The sequence below is a fragment of the Triplophysa dalaica genome, chromosome 3 (assembly GCF_015846415.1).
Source record: "Triplophysa dalaica isolate WHDGS20190420 chromosome 3, ASM1584641v1, whole genome shotgun sequence".
NCBI classification, from domain to species: Eukaryota; Metazoa; Chordata; class Actinopteri; order Cypriniformes; family Nemacheilidae; genus Triplophysa; species Triplophysa dalaica.
In genome coordinates this window covers 3,319,089-3,345,225 of record NC_079544.1, presented here as the reverse complement: position 1 = coordinate 3,345,225, position 26,137 = coordinate 3,319,089, and the positions used below count along the sequence as shown (strand labels likewise).

General features: G+C 35.1%; 4 protein-coding genes across 4 annotated transcripts; 1 reads left to right on the top strand and 3 right to left on the bottom strand.

Annotated features, from left to right (window-relative positions):
• Nucleotides 1-2,514: 2,514 nt before the first annotated feature.
• LOC130418043 (apolipoprotein D-like) lies at nucleotides 2,515-3,949 on the bottom strand. Its single transcript, XM_056743981.1, has 4 exons — nucleotides 3,830-3,949; nucleotides 3,135-3,253; nucleotides 2,952-3,040; nucleotides 2,515-2,753 (listed from the first exon to the last, which is right to left on the bottom strand). Exons 1-4 carry the CDS (start codon nucleotides 3,947-3,949, stop codon nucleotides 2,515-2,517), a joined length of 567 nt encoding a protein of 188 aa, XP_056599959.1.
• A 9,309-nt stretch (nucleotides 3,950-13,258) lies between these two features.
• Nucleotides 13,259-15,210, bottom strand: LOC130418039 (apolipoprotein D-like). The gene is made up of 5 exons (XM_056743977.1): nucleotides 15,197-15,210; nucleotides 14,973-15,121; nucleotides 14,160-14,278; nucleotides 13,974-14,062; nucleotides 13,259-13,584 (listed from the first exon to the last, which is right to left on the bottom strand). The coding sequence occupies exons 2-5, from the start codon at nucleotides 15,090-15,092 to the stop codon at nucleotides 13,343-13,345; spliced, it is 570 nt and encodes a 189-aa protein (XP_056599955.1). The 5' UTR covers nucleotides 15,093-15,121; nucleotides 15,197-15,210; the 3' UTR covers nucleotides 13,259-13,342.
• A 1,365-nt stretch (nucleotides 15,211-16,575) lies between these two features.
• LOC130418042 (apolipoprotein D-like) lies at nucleotides 16,576-19,896 on the bottom strand. Its single transcript, XM_056743980.1, has 4 exons — nucleotides 19,777-19,896; nucleotides 17,429-17,547; nucleotides 17,185-17,273; nucleotides 16,576-16,814 (listed from the first exon to the last, which is right to left on the bottom strand). Exons 1-4 carry the CDS (start codon nucleotides 19,894-19,896, stop codon nucleotides 16,576-16,578), a joined length of 567 nt encoding a protein of 188 aa, XP_056599958.1.
• A 4,624-nt stretch (nucleotides 19,897-24,520) lies between these two features.
• apoda.1 (apolipoprotein Da, duplicate 1) lies at nucleotides 24,521-25,377 on the top strand. Its single transcript, XM_056743979.1, has 4 exons — nucleotides 24,521-24,650; nucleotides 24,733-24,854; nucleotides 24,950-25,035; nucleotides 25,123-25,377. Exons 1-4 carry the CDS (start codon nucleotides 24,534-24,536, stop codon nucleotides 25,347-25,349), a joined length of 552 nt encoding a protein of 183 aa, XP_056599957.1. The 5' UTR covers nucleotides 24,521-24,533; the 3' UTR covers nucleotides 25,350-25,377.
• The last annotated feature ends 760 nt before the right edge of the window (nucleotides 25,378-26,137 follow it).

Below are 26,137 nucleotides of genomic sequence, written 5' to 3'. Positions count from 1 at the left end.
TATGAAGGATCTTTACTTAATTATTTTGTGGTGGAACTACATGAATTATTTAAGTTATTTTCGATAACTGAGCAGTGAATTTAGAGTTCCCAGCATGCTCTGCATGCGACTGAATTAGGAGAGTAATTTTTGTGAAAAAGTGCTATTTGATGTTCTTTAGAATGAAATGAAAGACTTGATAGTGTTTATTGTTCCGTTGTCTTTAAGATTTAGAAGATATTCTGTTTGTATTTCTGAGTTTCGTGGTTACCATCTTTCAGAAGAGTGCTGCTTGTACTTAGTTTCGTGGGCGAGCTTGTGCAGTTTTTTTTTTCATGCAGTGAAAAGTAATGCTGCTAATGTCAGTACTGAGTTAAGATCAAGTTAAATTCAATGCTCAAATTAGTAATTCTCCTTCATTTTTTAAAGTTAATCATGTGACCTGCTTAAATAATTTAGGTAGTTTTACTTGATTTATTCATGGAATATTGCGTAAAAAATATGCTTCAAAGTACTTAAAAATATTTTGTGTAATACTGTTACCTTAATTTTTTAAAGTAAATTTCTGTGTTATTTTTTACAGTGTGTGGCCCTCAAACAAAATTTTGTCCCTTTACAAAACTCTGTGAAAATAAGACACAATATTAACACGTAAATTAACAAGTATTAACATGAAGGATTGTCCATATTCTTTTATTACAGTTGTTTTATCCGTATTTTAAATTTGAACTGCATAAAATTTAATTTTAGCATTAAGAGAAATGTCTGTAATATAAAGGAAAATGTTCTGGCCGGTACTTTATCTGTTTTTTTACAGAGCAGTTGAAACAGCACCACACCACAAACTACACATTAACTAAACACACACAAGGACCAACAACGGGACTGAGTTATATTGATATACAAGTAACAGGTGTCTGGCTAATTGTTAACTAAAGAAAACTCAGAGCATAGAAACAGACAAGATAATTGACTAAACAAGCATTACAAGTATTATAATAAAACAAACAATACAAGGACTAAACCTTACTCTGACTTGTCGGTTACATTGCGCTTTTTATAATGATTTATAATGTATTTGTAAATGTTAAAATTAAGGTGGTAAGATGAAGAATGATGTTTAGGTTCGGAGAACCAACAGTGCCTTATAATTTTACAACAACCAAATTAAATAATGACATAATAATAATACTGCAAATAACATAATATATTTTTGCCTCAACTGTTCCCACAAACATGCAAGCATGTGCCCAGAAATCCTAAATCTGACCCAGGTAAAGTAATCTTATCAGACTGTCTTGTTACACTGAATAACACTTGAATATTATGTGTTTTTTTCTGAGGACAACTATTAACCATATTTTGGTGCCCTTAATTTAAGTGATTCAAGATTAGACAAATATGTTACGCTGATGTTGCTCATTTCAGCCAATGAAGTAGAAATCGCATAACCTGCTTAGACATTAAGAGAGCAGAGAATTAAGACATGAAAACCGCTAATTTAAGAATCTGTGCACGAGTAAGCGTTTTAGGAAGGATTTCTGGCCAGCTTGTTTTGTTCACTGTATTATAAAGTCACGGTGAGGCAAAGGGATAATGAAGGGTTTAACCCCAAAACCACTCTGAACAGATTCCGCTTACAAAGTCTGAACTATGCCGAGGGATAAAGATGAGCTAATCCTAATGACAATTTAACTGATAAAAAAAAGGTTTTTATTTATAACCTTATGCACCTCATATATAGAGTAGTGGCCAAATGTGATGTCTGGGGTGCTTTTAATGCCTCCTTAGATTAACCCTCATATTATGGTGTGGGGTCCTCTTCAATTTGAAAAATAAAGTATGAATCATTACTTCTGATATTTCATGACTTTAAACGTGTTTTTATATTATTTTTAATGTGATGACCCCAGTAATTAATATTATTTAGAACAAAGGATTTTCTTAGGCATTGAATCTATTTGGTACCTGAGGTCAATACAAAAAACTTATATCTGAATTCAGTTGTGTTTTTAAATGTAAATTCCATTGAATATAATAATGCATTTATTAAAAAATTTCATCAGTTCAACCATCAAAATATGAAGTCTATATGATTAAAAAAATGGTAAAAACATTAACTATAATTTTTTTAATTTATTGGACAAACTATGCAGCATAAATAAATAGTTTGAATGCTGTTTAATAATTCATTCTTATTTTATGTTTAATAAGTTGAACATCAATCTCGTCCAGAACTGTACTGTACGTATTAATATTGTTCATTGTTTCAAATAACATTGGCTGTTTCATTTCTTAATTTTTTTATTGATCTTAAATTAGGGCTGAATGCATTATTATTTACATTTCTTAAATGTTCTTTTAAACAACACATAGGCTCCTGCTTTAAACTAAACATTAACTTGACAAGATTAAACTAAAGGTGTACATTTCAGGTAAAGAGAATGACGGCAGGGTTATTCATATTCTCACGTCACAAATCAATGACTAATCTTAACATCTCACATAGACATATCTCCAGCGGTTTCTTTACATTTAAGGCACTCTGCTGCACAGCTCTGGTCTTTGGTCGGTTTCTTTGAAAATAGCCGTATTGATGTTGTTGGATTTGAGAATGTTCAGCAGCTCATTGATGGTCTCTTTGGGAAGGGTGCGGGTTCTGCTCATGATCCAAGCAAACTCAACATGAACGAGTCCAACAAATTCAGAACAACCATAAACCAGGGTGTAGTTGTCATAGTCGGTAGCCAGAACCCAGTAGGGAGCACCACTACCTGAAGAACCACAAAGTGTAATGACGATCAAATCAAACATTCTTTAAAAAACTGAAACAAACAAGTAGGGAAAACTTTGTAAAGCTTTCCAAATATTCTGTCATCGTTTATTCACCCTCATGTCGTTCCAAACATGTATTCCTGTCTTTGTTCTTTGAACACAAAAGAAAACACTTATCTTGTCTTGTGTAGACTTACCTTCAAAGAAGCTGACTTCAAGTTTAGCGGGTTCTGATGGATCTACAATCTTGGCAGTGCCCTCAATGAAGTTGATAGTTCCATCGGCACTTAAAAAAAAGAAAAAGCTTTTTGCTCATTTTTATTCATATTATTACATTTGTGCCTTATGACTAAATATATAAGGTATTAAAATCCACTTACAGAAGCTCATCGTTTCTAACCAGGACAGTATTACCGCTCAGAGAGTATGTAGCCTGAGAGCATTCTCCTAACTGAAATGCGGCTGGAATTTTCATGATCTCGTACCATCTTCCCATATACTAATGTAGAAAAATCAAGAAATTGTACAGAAGGATTTTATGAAGATGAGGAGAAGAAATAGTGATTTATATGTTTTATAAAATGTCCATTAACTAAACTAAGGCAACTGAATGCAATCCTTTAACCCTATATAATTATTACACATAAACGAGTATAGTTTAGACATGATATCTCAAAACACGAGGACTGTTAAACAGAGGTGTTCTTGAACTCTACATGATTATTTTACGGTCTTTTTAAATGGTATTTTCTGAATTGATTATACTGCTCTGGTTTAACACTAAATTAACCGGATAGTTCAACCAAAAATGTTGTTACAAGCCTCTAAATATATACAAGTTTGTAACAATTTGACGGCGAGCACCCATTTTTGTGTGGACTATTTCTTTAGAACTCTACATATGAATTACTATTGTGACTTTCGTGCATGAAGAGATTAATTGTGACTGGTTCCTTAAAGTGAAATCAATGCTTAAATTCGATTGGATGATGATGAATGCATGAAATAATTTTTTCTTCCCAAATTGTCCTCACGACACTCCACTACAATTTCTGCTAAATAATAATAATTTCACCTTTGCAGGATCAAAGTTTTGCTGAACAGGAGGCTGTGGGCATTTTCCAGAGCCGATGGACTGAGCGTTGACCGCCAGAACACACAGCAGAGTAAGAGACACGACGTGTAGAGTCTGCATTTTGACTGAGTGTAGAGTCTAAAATTCACTTAAAAAATGAGAAACGTTTAGTGAATGAAACAAAACTTCAGCAAATGTAATAAACAATCAGACATCTCTTACCTGTTTGGTCTCTGGTGTAAAACCTTGGTATGAAACAACGGCAAAGGTGGATATTTATACACCAAGACACCTATTTGTTATGTCACCAAACCCCACCCCCTCACAAACTTGGGGAAACTTGGGGGTCCGGGCATCTGCGCAAACAGATGTTGAAGGTTGAGTAAACACACTTTGGATGGAACAGGTGAAGATGGAATCACAGGACGTCTCGCACATGTAAGCATTGTGGTAGAGATTAAAATCAAAGGGTTAAAATAGACAAATGATACTTAATATATCAAGTCACGGGTTTACTTCTTCAACATCAAAATGCAAATCACAACATTCTTCCCGCCTGTGCTTTATTTCATAGGTCACTACTTGTCTAAAAACTGTTCTTATACAACTGTCCTTATATAGCCGCACGTGCATATAGCCCCTTATCAATGTGTTGGATAACATATCACAAACACCTTCAACATGTAAAATACACGTGAGGCCACGGTCCAGTTTCGTATTTGATTTTCAGGAATTTGTATATATGGAGTTTTCATTAAAGTAGATGCTAAAACATTGTTAAGACATGTATACCATAATCATTATTGGAATTAATTTTCCATAACTTCTATAAAAATGTAAGGGGCATTTTTCCCAAGCACTAGGTCATTTTTTGTCATAATGTAAAGACGTGTTTCTTTATTTTTGAAAAAAAATTGTGCAAGTTTTTCTTGATATTCAGAATTACATAGAGTATGCTTTAAAGTCATATATACAAAATGTGTTTGTAAAAAACTGTGTATATAAATATATTGCAAAACTTTTTTTAGCGTTTTTGGCTAAAGTTGAACGGATTTATAAACTCAGCCAATCTAAGATAATACAGCATTTCGGAAGGGAAAGAGAAGTGGTTCCCACAACAATACCCATCATTTTTAAGATTTTACAAACTTAACCTGGATATAGGATGTCCTAATTTTGGTAATAAATGCATATTAGCATGACAAATTTTTGAAATAGATAGTTAATTTTCAATTCCATTATTCCATACGGGGAAGGATCTGGATTATGACCCTTTATTTGATTCTATGCAAAGTTCCTGCCTGAGTGGCTTCGCAGATTGCAAGAGGCAGCAGAGGCAAGCTTTACCTGAGGTAGCTGGCACTAAATAAATATTCCTTTTTTATCCAGGTTTATTGAAAAAACGTACGTTGTGTTCAATGTTTTGTGTTTTGTTGTGTTTAGAAGTGAGAAGAAGAGAGTATTTCGAGGGAAGGAGCTCGAACAAACCTGATGGCACACATACATCTGTCTTACATCTATTTGACTTCACTGTAAAAAATGTTCCGTAATTTTTACGGAAAAATACCGGCAGCTGTGGTTGCCAGTAAAATTCTGTAAAAAATACAGGAAAAGAACGTAAACAGTTTAAAACTTCAGGGCACAAACTTCAAGCTGTGAATGAACTTTATACATTTTAGTATTTTATATCAACTGCATTTCTTTATTATCAATGAAAACTTGGTCCAAATGGATAAAAGTGAAAACATAACATTTACTTAATATATTTCTTTGTAATTCTTTATTAAAACATCAAAGTCACTTTTAAACAAAGCAACATGCAGCATGACATCTGCATCTCATTGCTGACCTTGAGTTAAACACAGACTCCACTCTTCATCATAGTGGTGACCCACAAAACATTTAATATCAGAAAAGAAAAGAGAAAATACAAATTCCGTAGTTTTTACAGAAAAATACCGGCAGCTGTGGTTGCCAGTAAACTACCGTAAAATTACGGGAACATCCTGTTTTTATTCATCCAATCAATTCACAGTAGAAAACATGAGCCACACCCACTATTCATCTTGTAAATACATCAGAATACTGAAGACGATCATCACTTCTGTTTCACAGGGACTGCAGCATAACAGCCATGACTTAATGCTTTATTGGTGTATTCAAAGTCACCGTTTTTGTGATCAGGGTTTGCTTTAGTTGGCCTCTTTCAGCCGTCATAAATAAGTTTCCAGTTATCTTTGGGCTGCTATGACATTGTTTTATATAAAACATAGTTTTGTAGCAAATGACATCAAATGAAAATGTCTTTAGATATTTCCAGAAGCTTTTTCTGGGATGTTGTTTAATTACTTAATGTATTTTTGTTACGAATGTCTCAATGGATTTACATTTAAAATTCAAATTTCCTGCAATTATCAATATAAAAAGTTTTTGAACCGTTTAAAAGCTTGCGTTTGGTCTTTGACTCATAAATCAAGAATCAGAGTATGAATCTCAACAGTGGTGAATAACAAATGAAAAGCTTACAGCCGCAATGCATGCTGGGAGTCATTGATGAGTTTTGTGCTTTGATGATACCCAGAATGCATTGCGTTTATCTTTAGAGGTTTTTTCTGTTGTCACCATTGTTGAGACAAACTGTTATATTTTTAATGTCTGCTAGAACATTTATCATGTATCAGATTTGCCGTTGAAGATATTCAGTATATTATTTTATCTCATAAATATCATAGATGTGGACAACAAATAACATTAAAGCACTACTTAAACTCTCAAACATGTACTTCCTCAACAATCTAAAGAAGTTAACTTTTTCTGAACTTTTTACCCTGCTGTTTCTGTGTCTGTTTCCCCACACAGATATCAAAACTAGGCAAAGACTTCTTCACATAGAAAGCAAAGGGTCAAGACGACAACTAAAGCAAACACTCATCACCATAATGGTGACTCAACATAACCATCGACATGTAAACTTGTGTTCATTTTCAATTAAAACTTTTGTAGATGTGCAACAGAAATAAAGTGACAGTGGTGTCTGTAAGTGAAGGTGATAATAGTGTTTGTGGAGTTGAAAAAAAACTCCTTGTGAAGACTTTGGAATTTCACTGTTCATTTCCCAGAGAATTTGACAATATTTTCCATATTTTCTCTGTGAAAACTACAGAATTTCGGCATTTATGGCATTTTTTACAGGGTTTTTCCGTAAAAACAATGGAATTTTTGCTGTTAATTTTACAGACAATTTTACAGTGTTTGTCCGTATTTTTTACGGACACTTTCTGATAACAGGATTTTGTGTGAAAACAACAGGATTTTACTGTTAATTTCACAGGCATTTTTAACAGTGTGCATTTACATCTACAAGACCTCTAAAATACATAGTTTGTTCATCTGCAATACGTTTCGGAGATGTCTGCTGTCAGACGTCTGTAAGATGTTTATGATTTAGAATGGATGTAAAGCAACTCTTTCTAAGATGTTTAGTAGATGTTTTACGCAGCAGATCTCCAGATCTTTAGCAGACGTATTACAGACATTCAGACGCGTTCAGACGTATTGCAGATGAGCAAACTATGTATTGCAGATGTCTTGCAGATGTAAATACAGACGTCAAAAAGACATAAGACAGATGGATTGTGCTATCTGGGAAGGTAAAAGGTGCATAGTCTTTCACCTTGTTTAATTCATAAAACTTGTCATTTTAAAAAGTTGTATTATTAAAGTTTGTTTTAGGTTTAATTTTGGCGTGTTGTGTAATATTTTTTATGTATTTTTGTGCGAAGTGATGGCATGAAGCGAATACTTTCTGTCATTGTAAGCCATGCAATGTATGCTAATTCTGATGCTTAATTTTAAAACAACTAAATGAAAACTATCAAACATGATTTGTTACATGCAGTAATGCATTGATGGAACGTTACCAGGTGGATTGTGTGTTGTGTGTACAAACGTAATAACACAAATCTTGTCATGATTTTCTAGTCTAGTGGAAGGATCATGATAGACCCACATGTTTAGTGAAGAGAGAGACATGGCATTGTTTGTTTTCACATGTCTTTGTCCCCCCCTCTCGTTTTCTCATTATTGATTGTTAATTATTTTGTGCCCCACAGCTGTGTCCAGGATCAGGATCAGGCCAGGCCTTGCCTTTAATGTCAAGTATTTCCAAAGAATATTGGGTCTAATGGCGGCAGCGTCCAATGTGGTTCCTTTTGGCCTCCTGCATATGAGACCCTTACAGTGGTGGCTAAAAAGCAAAGGGTTTTCCTCAAGAGGCAATCCATTCTGTATGATCAAAATCACGAATGAAGGTCTAAAATTGGGGGCGCAATGTCACAGGAAGATAGTGACAACAGATCCATCCCTCACAGGCTGGGGGGCAATAGTGGAAGGTTGCTCAGCCAGTGGGCTGTGGAGAGATCACAATGGCACATAAATTCCCTGGAGATGTTAGCTGTACTACAAGCACTGAACTACTTCCTCCCAGCCCTCAGAGGCCAACATGTTCTGGTGAGTAAGTAAGTAAGTAAGTACAATTTTTTTTAACACTTTCAAGCTACACACTCAAAGTGCTTTACATGGTATGCATTACAGAACATCACTTTCCAAAGAGACAATGCAACAGATTTTACAAAAAGCACATCTATACATGTGTAATGTAGAACAGCTAGTGAAGTGCTGTGCAGTGTGTAAACCTCAAAGACGCTCTAGCGACAGACGCAAGAGACAGTGATTTTTAGCCTCCTCGTAAGAGCACCTGACTCCCATGCCGGACCGACCCAGTTCGAAGACCCGGTTTAACATGCCGTTAAAAATAGCTAAAGAATGTGCCACCCCTGGTTGTGAAAGAATACAGTCGCTGCATAACCTTCCTTCGAGTGCCGATATTAGGATTTAGTGATTTGGTATTATTTCGGGTGCTGGGTGATATCCATAAGTTACCAAGAGTCTTTCGTTTGTTTTTTATCATGTAGCCTCTCGTAACATTTGAGACCCTTGATTGCAGTGATCTTTTGTCCGGTTTGTGATCACTGGTCTCAAATGCTGACAGGTACGGTCATATATCATTAAACGCAATACAACTATAGGCTATACAAACTATACACAAGGCCTTGCCATCACATCCGGAAAATAAGTCAGTAAATTTGAGTAATATCATCACGTGCAAATGTGTCACATGAAATACTGATGTGGGGAGGTCATTTATAGATCACAGGAGATCTACAGATAATACTAACGCTGTTTTAAAACTGTGAAAGGTGTTAATGTGTAACCTAACGTTACGTCTCAAACCAAATTCACAGAAACCTCCAACTTCGCAAACTGCTATCAAATCAATGCGGTTGGTGTTTACTTCCAACTGTCTTCAATGCGGCACTCCCATTAAAACTGAGTGTTTGCAGAGCTGGCCTCAAAACCATTGTAGAAAATAACCTTTTACTTCTTGATTTTGATGATTTTGGATGTAAAAACCACGCGAAAGTCCTTAGGAGACCTCATATAACAGTATAAAACAATAAACAAGCACAGTTCATCAGACCTTTAAAATGAATCCTAAAACACACAGGTAGCAAATGTAATGAAGCTAAGACAGGTGTAATAGGCTAAGTTCTCTTAGTTCGAGTCAATAGTCTGGCTGCAGCGATCTGCACTAATTGTAAACTAAATAGATTATAACACTTAATGATGAGAACAAGGCATTGTAGTAATGGAGAGAAGAAAATATAAAGGCATGAATGAACCCTGTGGAACTCCACATAAAATTTCAGAACGTTGGGATACTTCATCACCCGCTAACACAACAGAACGACTTCCATTTTTCTTCATTGAACTTTAATACATTTTTCATTTCCTAAAGACATCTCAACAAAGGTCTCATAGAATTTGCATCTTTTCATTTCAAAGGCAGATAAAGTTGAGAATACTCTGCATAACAATGAAATGAGATGTCCTATTTCCTGAAAATGGACCCCAAAGGAAACATATACCAAGGAAATAAGATGGGCCCAAGAATGGAGCCCACTGTGTAAAAATGAAACAATAAAATCAGTGAAATCGAAACAAAATGTACTTCTGCCATCTAATGGTTTATACAAGGCACAACAGAACATGAACTTCACATCTCCATCTATAAGTCTGCTTTCAGTTCTATTTCAAAATGAAACGCCTGTTTTAATACATTCAATCAATATACAGTGAAAACCGTGAATTCATTTTGTTTGACCCATATTCAGTCTCACCCCTGAAATACATCAGAATACTGAAGACGGTCGCCATTTCCGGTTGACGGGACTTTGAAATGAAATGAAATAAACTGTATTGTCCCCAATGGAAAAGTTTATTTGGACTCAAAAAATAATAAACAGAACATCATAACTCAACATAAAAGAAACCTGTACAAATAATAAAAAAGCACTACACCCAGTCCTAAAGTGCACATTAATTATTTAACAGTTTGACTGAAATGGGTAAAAAATGAGTTTTTTGCCATATTCCAGAAGGTTACAATTCATATAGTGGATGACATGATTCGGTTTAGATTAAAATCTGCACACTAAGTGTTTCCTCAAGAACCCACTGTACATACAGGGACAAAAGGGACATTCAGCATAACATCAACATCATGACTTGATGGTTTATCGTGTGTGAAGTCACCATAATGGTGATCAGTGTTTGCTTCAGTTGGAATCTTCCCCCTTGAGTTTACAAATGCTGGTTGGCAGGTGGGATTGGGTTTGTTTGTCACAGCAGTGAAAGCAAAGAAATAATGTGATCAGATGATTTTCTCTGATTGTGTTTTACTGTAATTTAATGAGATCACTCACTTGTATCAATCATCTTTTATTCACTTTTGTTATAATACACCTATTGTGCTTTGCCCTAAATCTCAGAATTTTTGCTGAAATCTTGATTTGAAGATTATTTTAAACATATTATGCTCAACAGCTGCTGACTTTTCAGAGATAAACATCTAGAATCAGCCTGTTGAGAATAACAGGCTGTTTCTGCATGTCTCTGGGTGTTTAATTCCCGCCGTTGTTCATATTGCATGATGTTTAAAAATCCTTTAGGATGTCTTTCTCAGTTAAAGATTTGTGATCCAGTACAACTGTAGCATCCCCAAGCAGAAGAAAACCCTTTAGATCAGTATATAAGCTTGATTGAAAACACAACAGTTGATAATTCCCATCAACAAAAACTAACAGACCTATCATAACGTTTTATCTTAACCTTTTCCATTGAAAGATATTCCAATTGAAACAATTAAAGGCTGAAGAAAACCTAAATTAATATCAACAACCAAATGTCAGTGCCCAACTAATACAAGCAATGATCACCATAATGGTGACTCAACAAAAAACATCAACCTGTTAAAATGTGAAGACAAACTTTGTAGATGTCTGACAGAAAAGAAGTGAAAGTGGTTTGTAATAAGTGGAAATGGTAATGGTGTTAGTGGAGTTATTTAATGCTGAGAACTTGACAGATGGAATTGGTCAACTTGGAAAAATGCTGCATAAATATATATAGTGAATAAATATTAACACTTCATCTTATTGTAAAATAGTGTAAACTTTGTAAAATCATAAAACTGGGATTTTTTAAAGTGAAGAGTATATCATCTTAATATAAATATAAAACTAGTTTTTAGTGGACTCAAATGAAATAAGTTCATTCAACTAAGAGTTGTAGAAAATAAAAGACTTTGCTGTCAAACATTCAGTTAAGGATTGTAAAACATACAAATATAATCTGTTAATGTGTACATGTTTTTTTTTAAGGTGACCACAGCTGCTAGTTGTTTTTTTGGTAAAAACTGCAGAATTTCACTGTAATTTTAGGACCAATTTTTAAAAGTATAGTTTCAAATTCGTTTTGTGATAGGACAAACATAGTGAGAGTAATTCCACAAAATGTCACAGGCTCACACGAGTACTCAAGTGTTATTGCATAATACTAACACTAATATTCTATTCAAAACCTAAAATAATCTTGACAAACTATATATCATCTGAAAGCTCTAAACGTTTCGTTTTCATCTTTGTTTGAATAAACACAATAAGAGTAATTTTGTTTGTAATGTTGACCTTGAGGTTATAAATTTCCAGTATGAAGGAATGATGTAGCGATAGTAATTCCAATAGATCTCAATGACTCACATCGACCACTTATTATTACATATTAATAACACCAATATCCTATCCTAAACCTAAAATAAAGACAACCAAGATTTTTTTTAATAGAAATTATGGCCTTTTAAATATATGGTTTCTCAATTCCAAAAAGGCAAAGAATGGACTTTTGGAGATCATTCTAGGGAGGCAGCCTTGGAAGAACGAACTTGGATGGATGTGCCGCAGTGACTTCTGGGACTTCAAGCGGATTCCGTACATGCACAACGCTGCATGCGATGCATCCTTGATATCGAGAACACATCCGGGCACTTTCATGCGTTCTCTTTTCTTCTGTTCTTGATTATTGGAACTGGACTTTGACAGTTATTGATGACGTAGAGCGAGAACCGAGGACACAAGACCGCTCAAGAACACAAATTGAGGAACGGCCTATGGTTAATGTAACTGACCTACAGGCTGACCCATTTGGTACCGTAATATTTATTGCATATTTTATTGTAAATCCAAAATAAATCTTAACAACCAATATATCATTGGAAAGCTCTAAGAGTGTACTTTTAATAGATGAACAGATGTTTGAACAAATACTTCAGTTGTGGCAGTAATTATTAATTTGTCAAAGAGTATGCAGCTAACCAAAGGAGTGTACAAGACACCTTGGCCATTAGTTGTACTGCGGTTAAAAGTATCACAGAACCCTCATTTTTATCATATCATCTTGAAATTGGAAACACAACTGGGTTAGAAGTGTGGCTTTCATTTTCTGGCCAATTTTGGTGAAACAAATAGATCTTTAGCTCTTTTGTAAATACAATATTTATTCAGATTTGAACAGTTATAACTTCTTATAAAGACGTTTTTAACTTCTGACACCACCAGCTTATATTAACAACAATATGCCTTCTATAAAATAAGACCAAGATTAGGCGTCTAGACTAAAGTGTTGCAGAGTTCCAGTAATTTACACGTCATAATCGGCCAAAAAAGGTGGATTACAGCATTTATTTATATTTTATTTTAAATGAGTCGAACATCACTTCCACCTAGGACTGTACTTACTTATTACCATTGTTCATTGTTTGAAATGATGTTGCCATGGACTGTTTAATTAATTGGATTTTTTAATCTAAAATAAGATTATTTGATCTTAAATTGGGGATTTATTATGTTATTTTCATAATAGATAAACTCCAGGAATAAACTAACCCTTAATTTATTGATAGGATTAAACTAAAGGTGTACATTTCAGGCGAAGAGAATACACGGCAGGTTTGGTAATACACGGCAGGTTTATTCACATTCTCATGTCACAGTCCAATGACTGACCTAACCTTAACATGCCTCTCACATAGACATATCTCCAGGGGTTTCTTTACATTTAAGGCATGCTGCTGCACAGGTCCGGACTTTGGTCGGTTTCTGTGAAAATAGCCGTATTGATGTTGTTGGATTCGAGAATGTCCAGCAGCTCAGTGATGGTCTCTTTGGGAAGGGTGCGGGTTCTGCTCAAGATCCAAGAATACTCAACAAAAGAGAGATCAGAAGTTTCAGTACAACCATAAACCAGGGTGTAGTTGTCATAGTCGGTAGCCAGAACCCAGTAGGGACCAGGAGGAGCATCTGAAGGACCACACAGAAAGTGTAATGATGATCAAATCAAACATTCTTCAAAAAACTGAAACAAATAAGTAGGGAAAACTTGAAGTTTGCCCGAAAATTCTATCATCTGTTATTCACCCTCATGTTGTTCCAAACCTGTATTCATTTCTTTGTTCTTTTGAATGTGGAAAACCAAATAGCTCTGGGACACTATAGTAGTTTTCTTTTCCTGGTAGTTATCAATAGTGTCTCAGAAATATTTGGTTTCCAACATTCTTTCAAATATCTTCTTTTGTGTCGACCAGAATATCAAAATACTTGAAGGTGAATAAATTATGACAGAATTTTCATTTATGGGTGAACTGTCCATTTAAGTGTGATCTCAAGATTGTTTGTGTAGATCGACTTACTTTCAAAGAAGCTGACTTCAAGTTTAGCGGGTTCTGATGGATCTACAATCTTGGCAGTTCCATCAATGAAGCTGACAGTTCCATCAGCACTTGAAAGAAAAAAAGCATTTGCCATCGGGTTATTTTTATTCATATTATTGCATTTTACCTTATGACTAAATATATAAGGTACTAAAATCCACTTACAGAAGCTCATCGTTTCTAACCAGGACAATACCGTCGCTCAGAGTGTATGTAGCCTGACAGCATTCTCCTAACTGAAATGGGCTCGGGATTTTCATGATCTCGTACCATCTGCCCACATACTAATGAAGAAAAAACAAGAAATTATACAGCTGGATTTTATGAAGATGAGGAGAAGAAATAGTGATTTATATGTTTTATAAAATGTCCATTAACTAAACTAAGGCAACTGAATGCAATCCTTTAACTCTATATAATTATTACACATAAACGTGTATAGATTATCTTTAGACATGATATCTCATAACAGGAGGACTGTTAAACAGAGGAGTTCTTGAATACTGCACTGGTTTAAGATAATTACAATTTTGTCATTGTTTACTCGCCATTAAGTTGTTACAAGACTGTATATATTTTATTGTTCTGCTGAACACAGGAGAAGATATTTTAAAGAATGTTTCTAGCTAAACACTTCTGTGGCACTACTGACTACAGCAGTAAAAAATGATGGTAGTCTGTTTAGTTACAAACACTCTTTAAAAACAAATTTTGTGTTCGATAGGTTTGTAACAATTTGAGGGCGATTAAATGATGACAAATTTTTCTTTTTTGTGTGGACTATTGCTTTAAAACTCTACATATGAACAACTTTTGTGATTTTTATCTATAAAGTGGTTAATTGTGACTGGTTCCTTACTGTGAAATCAATGCTTAAATTATATTGGATGATGATGAATGAATGCATGAAAGACACATTTTTCCAAATTTTCCTCACGACACTCCACTACAATTTCTGGTTAATAATAATAATTTCACCTTTGTAGGATCAAAGCTTTGCTGAACAGGAGGCTGTGGGCATTTTCCAGAGCCGATGGACTGAGCGTTGACCGCCAGAACACACAGCAGAGTAAGAGACACGACGTGTAGAGTCTGCATTTTGACTGAGTGTAGAGTCTAAATTTCACCTAAAAAAAAGGAGAAACGTTTAGTGAATGAAACAAAACTTCAGCAAATGTAATAAACAATCAGAAATCTCTTACCTGTTTGGTCTCTGGTGTAAAACCTTGGTACGAAATAACGGCAAAGGTGGATATTTATACACAATATTTGTTATGTCACCAAACCCCACCCCCTCAGAAACTTGTGGAAAACTTGGGGACCCGGGCATCTGCGCAAACAGATGTTGAAGGTTGAGTAAACACACTTTGGATGGAACAGGTGAAGATGGAATCACAGGACGTCTCGCACATGTAACCATTGTGGTAGAGACTAAAATCAAAGGGTTAAAATAGACAAATGATACTTAATATATAGAGTCACTGGTTTACACATTAAATCTTCAACATCAAAATGCAAATCACAACATTCTTCCCGCCTGTGCATTATTTCATAAGTCGGTTGTCTTTTAACTGTTCTTATACAACTGTCCTTATATAGCCGCACGTGCATATAGCCCCTTATCAATGTGTTGGATAACATATCACAAACACCTTCAACATGCAAAACACACGTGAGGCCACGGTCCAGTTTCGATCAGATTTTCAGGTATTGGTGTAAATGGAATTTAATAAAAGTAGATGCTTAAACACTTTAAAATATGTATAAAATAATTCTTATTGGAATTCATTTTCTGTAACTTCTCTAAAAATGTACGGGGCATTTGCCCCAGCACTGGGTCATTTTGTTAAGATGTGTTTCTTTATTTTATTTTTGAAAGAATACTTCGTGTGTTTTTTCTTGATATTCAGGATCACACAGTATGCTTTAAAGTCATATATATAAAATGAACTATAAATCATTGGAAAGCTCTAAGTCTCTAGTTTTCACGTTCTTTTTCCATTTTGTGATTGGGAAAACGACAGCAAGAGTAATCCATTTAACGTCACAAATCCATTTGTTACTAATATATATCTTACAAATTCACAACAGAAAATTATTTGTCTACACCTTTAACCTTGACTATACTGTATATCATGTGAAAGCTCTTAGTCTGTAGTTTTCATATTTCACAACAGTTTGGCAAAAGGAATGATGTAGTGACTCACGTGGACAATATAATGACTTAGATAGATATATTTCACGAGAACACTTTGACGCATTCGGTTTGAGAATATAACAATTAAAAGTCGTTATTTTGTTCTGTTTTTCGCACATAGACTATTCTCGTCACTTCAAAAAAATTAAATTGAGTCACTATGAGTGGATGTACCAATTTAACGATCTCTTTAGGACATTTTTTTGGACATTGACAACAAATATAACCATGATGTCTATGAGTAGGCCAGGGAATCTCTCTGATGTCACTTAAAATATCTTTATTTGTCTTCCAAAGAAGCCGGGAGGTCTTAAAACATCTTGATGGAAAAAGACATGGGTGAGAAAAAATAACACAATTTAGATTTTGAGGTGAACTTTTCCTTTAAGGCATGCCACTGCACAGCTCTGGTCTTTGGTCGGTTTCTGTGAACAAAGCCGTATTGATGTTGTTGGATTTGAGAATGTCCAGCAGCTCAGTGATGGTCTCTTTGGGAAGGGTGCGGGTTCTGCTCATGATCCAAGCATACTCAGCATAAGAGAGATCAAGAGTTTCAGAACAAGAATAAACCAGGGTGTAGTTGTCATAGTCGGTAGCCAGAACCCAGTAGGGAGCACCACGATCTGAAGGACCGCACAGAAAGTGTAATGACGATCAAATCAAACATTCTTAAAAAAACTGAACCAATTAAGTAGGTAACACTTGAAGTTTTGTCCAAATATTCTGTCATCATTTACTCGCCATTATGTTATACATTTCTTTGTTCTTTTGAACACAATGAATCACTTCTAGCTCAGGGGCACTATTGACTACCAGTGCCTCGGAAATGTTTGGTTACTTACAATCTTTCAAATGTCTTCTGTTGTGTTCAGCAGAACAACAAAATATATCCATGTTTGGAAAAACTTGATGGTGAATTAATGATGACAGAATTTAATTTACGGGTGAACTGTCCCTTTCAGTGTGATCTCAAGATGGTTTGTCTAGACTTACCTTCAAAGAATCTGACTTCAAGTTTAGCGGGTTGTGATGGATCTAAAATCTTTGCAGTGCCATCAATGAAGCTGGCATTTCCATTAGGACTTATAAGAAAAAAAGCATTGAGTACATTTTAGCTATCTCAGCAGATACTTTTGTTGGACGACATTGATCTAAACTTAAGCAAAGATTTGGCTCACGTTTTCATGCATTTGTGCCTTATGACTAAATAAGTTAGTGAAATCAATATTCCACTTACAGAAGCTGCTCATTTCGAACCAGGACAGTATTGTCGCTCAGAGCATATGTAGCCCGAGAGCATTCTCCTGACTGAAATGTGTTTGGAATTTTCTTGATCCCGTACCATCTGCCCATATACTAATGAAGAAAAAACAAGAAATAAAGTAGTAGGATTTTATGAAGATGAAGCACTTATATAGTGATTTATATGTTTTTAAATTTCTATTAACTATCTAAGGCCACTGTGTGCCATCCTTCAACCCTATTTATTCCACGTGGCTGTTGAATGCTTCAATCTGATAAATGTTCCGTGAGTATGCATTAACTATCAGTAAATGCACACCTATGAAGGTGTTCCAGGTCTGCTGACCGCATTACAGTCCCATATAACTTCACCAAGTTTAAACAACAGAACTTATAGACTTATAGTGTAGCCCAGAGCCATTGGCAGAGAGAGTTGCGTCAACTTTGTTGACTTCAATAGAACGGTTCATGGAGGCTCTCAATAGTTACTAGTTACGCATGGAACTGCGTCTAAAAAGACCAACTGAGCTGAACTTCCAACCCATTTAAAGACAAAAGCCATTTAATGAATAAACTATGAAAGAAATAAAGCATTTAAAGAGAAAACATAACTTCCTGGAACTATCTGAAGGCTCCATGAATAACGCGACGCTCCAGTACATCACCTTACACAGCAATCTGCTCTTGAGCTGACGTCAAACTTTACTGTTAATGGAAATGCGTGCACAGTTTCGGTTCAATAAACAAAGCATTTAGAAAATAAGAAATACATATACAGAAATCACTAACTAAATCATCAACTAAATCATCATCATCTCTTCACAATGCTGCCGTCTGGTCGGCGCTACAGAGCTCTGAGCACCAAAACAACCAGACACAAAAACAGCTTCTTCCCTCAGGTCATCATCCTCTTGAACAGTTAAATGTATTTTACCCACCGTGAAATTAATAACTAATTGCAATATGAATTATATCCTTGAGATAACACACCATCTATTTTTATACAACTTTTACTGTAAATTATACTTCATTCATTCTGCTGTATATACCACATACCTTGTACTACAATAGTCTATTCTTATTTTTTACTTGTACATATTTACATACTTGCATGTCTTTACTCTACATCTTTATTTTATGTTTATTGTATTTTATTACTTAAATTTTTATACCCATATTCCCTTTAAATCATCTGTGTATTGTATTCTATTGTGTTATGGTCTCTGTGTATTGTTGTGTTTCTGTGTACTGGATGCTCCTGTCACCAAAACTAATTCCTAGTATGTGCAAACAGACTTGGCAATAAAGCTCTAAATTCTGATTCTAAATAGAAAAACAACACGCACTAATAAACACTGATAGCCTTCTGGTTTTTCCTTTTCGTGCTGCTTATAACTGATAACAAATACACACACACACAAACACACCTCGTGGCTCAAGCTTCCGATTGAGATGTGCAAGAATGTAGTCCTACCATCCACAGCATTTTAAAGAAGATAACATGACAAACAGTGAAATTAAACATTTGAACAATGTCCTGTGGTGTGGTAACCGTGGTATAAGCAGAATAATTTAATCCTCTTCGTCCAATTATTCGAAAGTTAATGCGTTGGGCCGCATTACCACCTCGGGTGTGCATTTATTTTTGAATAATTGGATGGACCGGATTAAATTATTCCTTATATATTTATACTACATATTGTATAGTTTATCTTTAGACATGATATCTCAAAACACGAGGACTGTTAAACAGAGGTCTGTTAAACAGAGATCTTGAACTCTACATGATTATTTTACGGTCTTTTTAAATGGTATTTTCTGAATTGATTATACTGCTCTGATTTAACACTAAATTAAAGGGATAGATCAACCAAAAAAATATAATTTGTCATCATTTACTCGCCATGAAGTTGTTGCAATATTTTATTGTTCTGCTGAACACAGGAGAAGATATTTTAAAGAATGTTTGTAACCAAACAGTTCTGGGGCACTACTGACTACAGGAGGAAAAAATCTACTATGGTAGTCACTGGTGCCCCAGAACTGTTACAAACACTCTTTAAAAAGAAACTTGTTTGTGTTCGACAGGTTTGTAACAATTCGAGGCAGAGTAAATGATAACCAAATTTTCCTTTTTGTGTGAACTTTTCCTTTAAAACTCTACATATGAATTACTATTGTGACTTTCGTCCATGAAGAGATTAATTGTGACTGGTTCCTTAAAGTTAAATCAATGCTTAAATTCGATTGGATGATGATGATGAATGCATGAAATAATTTTTTCTTCCCAAATTGTCCTCACGACACTCCACTACAATTTCTGGTTAATAATAATAATTTCACCTTTGCAGGATCAAAGTTTTGCTGAACAGGAGGCTGTGGGCATTTTCCAGAGCCGATGGACTGAGCGTTGACCGCCAGAACACACAGCAGAGTAAGAGACACGACGTGTAGAGTCTGCATTTTGACTGAGTGTAGAGTCTAAAATTCACCTAAAAAATGAGAAACGTTTAGTGAATGAAACAAAACTTCAGCAAATGTAATAAACAATCAGACATCTCTTACCTGTTTGGTCTCTGGTGTAAAACCTTGGTACGAAACAACGGCAAAGGTGGATATTTATACACCAAGACACCTATTTGTTATGTCACCAAACCCCACCCCCTCACAAACTTGGGGAAACTTGGGGGTCCGGGCATCTGCGCAAACAGATGTTGAAGGTTGAGTAAACACACTTTGGATGGAACAGGTGAAGATGGAATCACAGGACGTCTCGCACATGTAAGCATTGGGGTAGAGACTAAAATCAAAGGGTTAAAAAAGACAAATGATACTTAATATATAGAGTCACTGGTTTACTTGTTAAATCTTCAACATCAAAATGCAAATCACAACATTCTTCCCGCCTGTGCATTATTTCATAAGTCGGTTGTCTTTTAACTGTTCTTATACAACTGTCCTTAAATGGGCCATTCTACAGAATTGGTGCACAATCAGAGTTGAAAACGATTTTTTCTGCCCAGAAATGTTTTATGTGTGCAAATTGTATAATATCAAAGGTACCCATTTCTAGTAATTGTGCATTTAATTTTCATATTGTAATTTCAGAAAAATTCAGAAAAATCCTCTTCTCCCCAATTTTGTCAATGGAAAACAATGCAAAAAATATGTATCATTTTTGTAAGTTGGAATTTAGTGGTTTGTCCGGGACACCCCTTTCACAATTAAAGTACCCAATAAAGTATGATTTTATATATATATATATAAAGCTTTCTGATATTATAAATATTATTGTGGGTTTCGAAAGATGATAGAAGGATTTAACAATTAAAATTTGAATACTTGATGCTTTTTAAATGTGTTTTTTTATGTGGGACAGCAATTTACATGAATTATGTAGCCGTATAGCGCATGTGCATAGATAGCCCCTTATCAATGTGTTGGATAACATACACCTTCAACATGCAAAATACAGCTGCACGTGAGGCCACGGTCCAGGGTTAAATGGGATTTTCATTTGCATTTGAATTTGTATATATTTAATTTAATTAAAGTAGATGTTTAAATACTTTAAAACACATGTACATTAACTATTATAGGAATTAATTTTCCATAACTTCTCTAAAAATGTTAGGGGCATTTTGCCCAAGCACTGGGTCATTTTTTGTCATAAAGATTATTTTTATTTTTGAAAAAAAAACGTTGCAAGTTTTTCTTGATATTAACAGTATGCTTTGAAGACATATTTACATGATGTGCTAATAAAAGACTGTCTATATAAATATATATTGTAAAACTTTTTAAAAGTGTTTTTCAAAAATGATTACGATGCTATAATGAATGATATGTATACACAGAATTGTCACACATTTTCGAAAAGCTAAAAATGTCAAATTATGGAGGTTTACAGTACTCGAGAATTTTATTCAGGGGTGTCCTCCAGAGTTTAGTTACACACCTGTCTGTAGCTTTCCTGATATTAAGAGAGTAGATGAAAACCATTGAAACGATGTTAAAAACAGGGCTGCGTTCAGCCCCAACAAAACGCTGAAAAACATTTATTAAACAGAAACGGTTGTGCGTTGAACAAGGTGCGTTTCTGATGACGCAAGAGTTGAACTATGGCATCTGGGAAGGCCATCATTTGTGTTCTTTTTGAGGAATTTCGGGGCCTGATGAAATCGGTTTAAATACATATTTAATAATGCGAAATACATGTATTTTAACATCTTAAATTGTTGCGTATGCTGTGCTGAATCGGACACATTTGTTAACCACTTTACTTGGACTCATTGTGTGCAGGTCTCTCATTAATACTGTGTGGTTTCAGCTATATACTGTACATGTAGAAGCTAATTGGGTTGACATTTTTGACAAATGTAGAAAGAAAACGTATCTTTTATCGTGAGATTAAATGCAGTGGTACAGCATCAGACTTCTATTGATTAACAAAATAAAATTGAGGTTTGTGTTGACGTCTAAGCTTGTCTAAGTTTTGTTTAGTTTGTCACAGTGTCTTTAAACTTGTAAACCAGAACATTAAAATCAGTCATGAAAGATAATCTGGGCAATTCCAGCGTTATGGACGTAAAATTTGCGTAATGAAAGTGACATAAAAATGAATGAATTTGTTACGATTATAGTGAACCATCTTATGTTTAACTGAACCCCTGTTGATAGAATCTAAAAATAAATAAATGTCAGTCTATGAAAACAAATTATATGTTAAAAAAGGGATATAAAAATGTGTTATGGATGTGACAAAAATGGACACGTTTATTGGGAGATGATAAACTTTGTAGGATTTCTATCAAATAAAATGCAGAATCCTGAAGCAATAATACCCAATGAATGGAGAAGGGATGCCTCTTCAGTCTTTATAGAACATAAAATAGTTACTTTATATTCATTTTCATATGTCCATTTATGAGGAATATGTAGCGTTATGGATGTGACAATCCTGAAAATGGCACTTACCTGACTATGAAAAATCATGCACTAAAAATAAGACAAAAGCTTTACAATGTTGAAGAGAGATCTCACATGTGTATGTGAACTACCAAATGTTAAAATCTGTGTTGTTACCAGATATTTGATATATGATATTTTCACGGAATTGGCCATCTTCAACATTTTTTGTATTATTTCTCATCTCCATAACAGCTTCACAAAAAGGTCAACTTTAAAACAACTCTATAAAGCACAAGTGTTCTCATGGAACCATTTCTGTGAGCATTTAAAGAGGAACTAGAAGACTCTTAATAAGAGAGGCCAACTAAAGCAAACACTTAACACCATAATGGTGGTTTTTGTTTCAATGTAAAACAGATTCAATATTAATTGCGTGTGCAAAAGTGATATTGATTCATTCACATTGACAAAACAACACATTTCAACATGGATTCAATGGCGGCTTGATGTAAGGGTTGCTAGTGATCTTGAAAAGGTTGATAAACTTGTTCCGATGTGTTTGATATTTTTTGCTTTGTGTTGGAGCTCAACTCTGCAGGACACCGGCCCTCCAGGGCAGAGCTGGGCAGAGGTGTACAGTACTTCAGTATTTTACTCAAGTTCATTTATTAAGTATCTTTGAGTGTTTTTACTTCGGGAAAATGTTCACTACATTAAGCAAATACATATAAATACATATATATAGTTTACTCCACTACATTTCATAAAATACATTTATACATTTACCTTTAATATTTAAGTACATTTAAAACCTACTTTCTGGTTGGGAACAATGTACTGCGTTCCATTATAAAGGACATAAGGAGGCGGGTCTCTGCATGCAAAGAATCTGCGCAAGAATCATGGGAGCCTGAAGTGACCATCAGTTGTAGCCTTAGACATCCTTCATTCTGAAGGGCCCTTTGAAGTGGCCAGTTATGAGCACTTCGGTTTGAAACAACCATTTAGTACGGTGGCCATCATTCCCTGACTGCACTTCCCATCAGTCTCTGCACTTCCTCACCTACCTTGTATCAGCCATCATCCTCCTCTGCCACTCATCTCCTTCATTACTCGGACACTTTATAAACTCACTCTGGTTCCACCATCACTATCTTGTCTTAAACGTAGTTGTATACTTCATGTGGTCTTATTATTACGGTGCTTTTTCGTTTGGACTTTTCTTCATCTGTGTTCTCCGGAGACATTCCTGTGACAAGTAGGTGTATAATAAATCAGCCTCTTACATCAACAAGCTCTGTACTATTGGCCTTCCTCTTTAACAAAGAAGGAGAGATTCACCAGAATGAGCTAGAAAGTATACGTATATGCTTCAAACGGGATGAAATAAACAAACTCCTCCTAAATCTATTTCAGGAACTTGACAAAGCGTTTTGTGTTGTGATGTGAGAATAATAACAGAACATTCCCTCATGGTTTCTGTTAGTTTTAATGACTTCCTTCACGTTGGAAATAGAGTCACAAAGACTCTTTCATAACACATCACATGATCCCAAACACGGAGAGAGAGTCAAATAAATAGTCTTCAGCTTCTCAATCCATCACATACACCACATCACATCCAGAGGTAAGCATTCTATTTATTGAACTGGAAAAGACGTAAAATGTAATATTCCAGAAACTGTGGCGCCTGGAAAAACTTAAATTATGAATATTATTTCACACACAATTTTTGAAATATTATACACTGAAATGACATTTTTTCCTGTGTGGGCAATAGTCAAACTGTGTTTCCTCTAATACCTTAATTGTGTTATTATATTACATTATATTATATTAGTTTTTAGAGGTGGACAGTATTTAACTGTCTATTATTTAATATTTTTACTTTGGAACAATTTAACCTCACTACATCACAAATCACACCGTTTACTCGACTATATTTCATAAATACATTTTTACATTATTTTAACCTTTAATACTTTAAAAAGAACATGAAATGTAATACTGTTAAACTTAGTAAAGTTTTTAAACGTTTATCTGCCAAATGCATAAATGTGAATGTATTTAAAATGTACTTGAGTATGCCGTCCACCTCAGTTCTCTATCCAATGGAATACATGCAAGGTTGCAAGATTATTATCTTATTAATCTTCGCCTTTTTTAATAGTAAAGATTTATCAAAGAAAATGAAGCCATTCCTGGTGGGTCTGTTGGCCCTCGTGCTGCCCTTCACAAATGCCCAGGTGCCCCACTGGGGTCCATGCCCAGAACCTGCTACCCAACCTGCCTTCAACCTGAAGAAGGTAACGCACCTCCACTGACATCACAGCTCACAGCTCACGTCTCCATCTCATTTCTCTTGCGTTCTTTGCGTGTCTGATGCAGTTCATGGGGAGGTGGTTTGAGATCGCAAAACTTCCAGCTCAGTTTGAACGAGGGAGATGCATTGAGACCAACTTCACTCTCACGCTGGACGGATCTGCTCGAGTCGTGAGCTCTGAGATTCTGTGAGTCCTTTGATTTGATATGAAAGATACATACTGGATTACAATCTATTCCGCTATATTGAACTACACATTTTTATCAAATTTAATTTTCTTAGAAAGGGAGAAGTAAAAAGAATCGAGGGAACCGCAGTGGTGGAAGACAAAAAAAATCCAGCGAAGCTTGGAGTTAGTTTTTCTTATGGTAACAATAACTAGTGTCCTATAAGAAATCACATTCAGCATTCGAGTAGTTATGAGTTAAATTAATCTTTTATTTTTAATATTTCAGTGTTGCCGTACACTCCATACTGGATTCTGTCCACTGACTATGAGAACTCAGCAGTGGTGTATTCCTGCACCGACGTTTTGAGATTGTTTCACGTGGACTTTGCTTGGATTCTGGGCCGCACCCGATCACTGCCTGCTGCCACTGTTGAGCACGGCAAGGAAGTTTTTACCAATAACAACATCGATGTGAGTCGGATGATCCTGAGCAGACAGAAGGACTGTGACTAATGACATGTTTATGTGGACTGCTAATATAAGATCCTCACGTTCTTATTTATAACAAACACCATCTATTGCATGAAATGGACATTGAAATTGAAAGCACAAGTTTCCAATTTACTCAAATAAATGACTCTAATCAAAACCACATGAACCTTGACTCTAATTTCTCACATACAGTATCACCATAGCATGACTAGATCACTACTTGTTAAGAATCTTTAAATGGATATATTCAGAAATCATGGAGTCATATAGAATACTTTTAAGGACTTTTTTTAAGACCCTTTCCATACATTTTCAATCTCATCGGCACTTCAAGTTTTAATCAGGTAACATTGGCGACACTTTAAAGGGCTGGTTCACCCTAAAATGAAATTCCCTAAATTTACTCAACCCGTGTTGTTTAAAATCTAAATAAATGTTTGTTCTGTTCAACACAAAGATATTTGTAAGAATGTTGGCAATTTTAAGTTCTGGGACATCACCATGCTAATGGCTAATTCGACACACAGAGCAGTACACCTAATGGTTATTCCCAGAGACGGCCCTCAGCCATGGTTCCAACTCCTTATCCTCCAGCCTTTTGCATGAACTTCATTTCCCCATTAGCCAACAATGTTGTTTAACAACCGGGTGTAGATGAACCTCCCACTATTCGCCAACGTAATGATTAAATTCAGGCAAACTTATGCGTATGACCTCTTTGGACAAATATGAAAAGATACCCAATTTAATACCTTGGAAAATTGTATTTTTTTTGATATAAATGAAAACTAGGCCTCTCCTAATAGCAA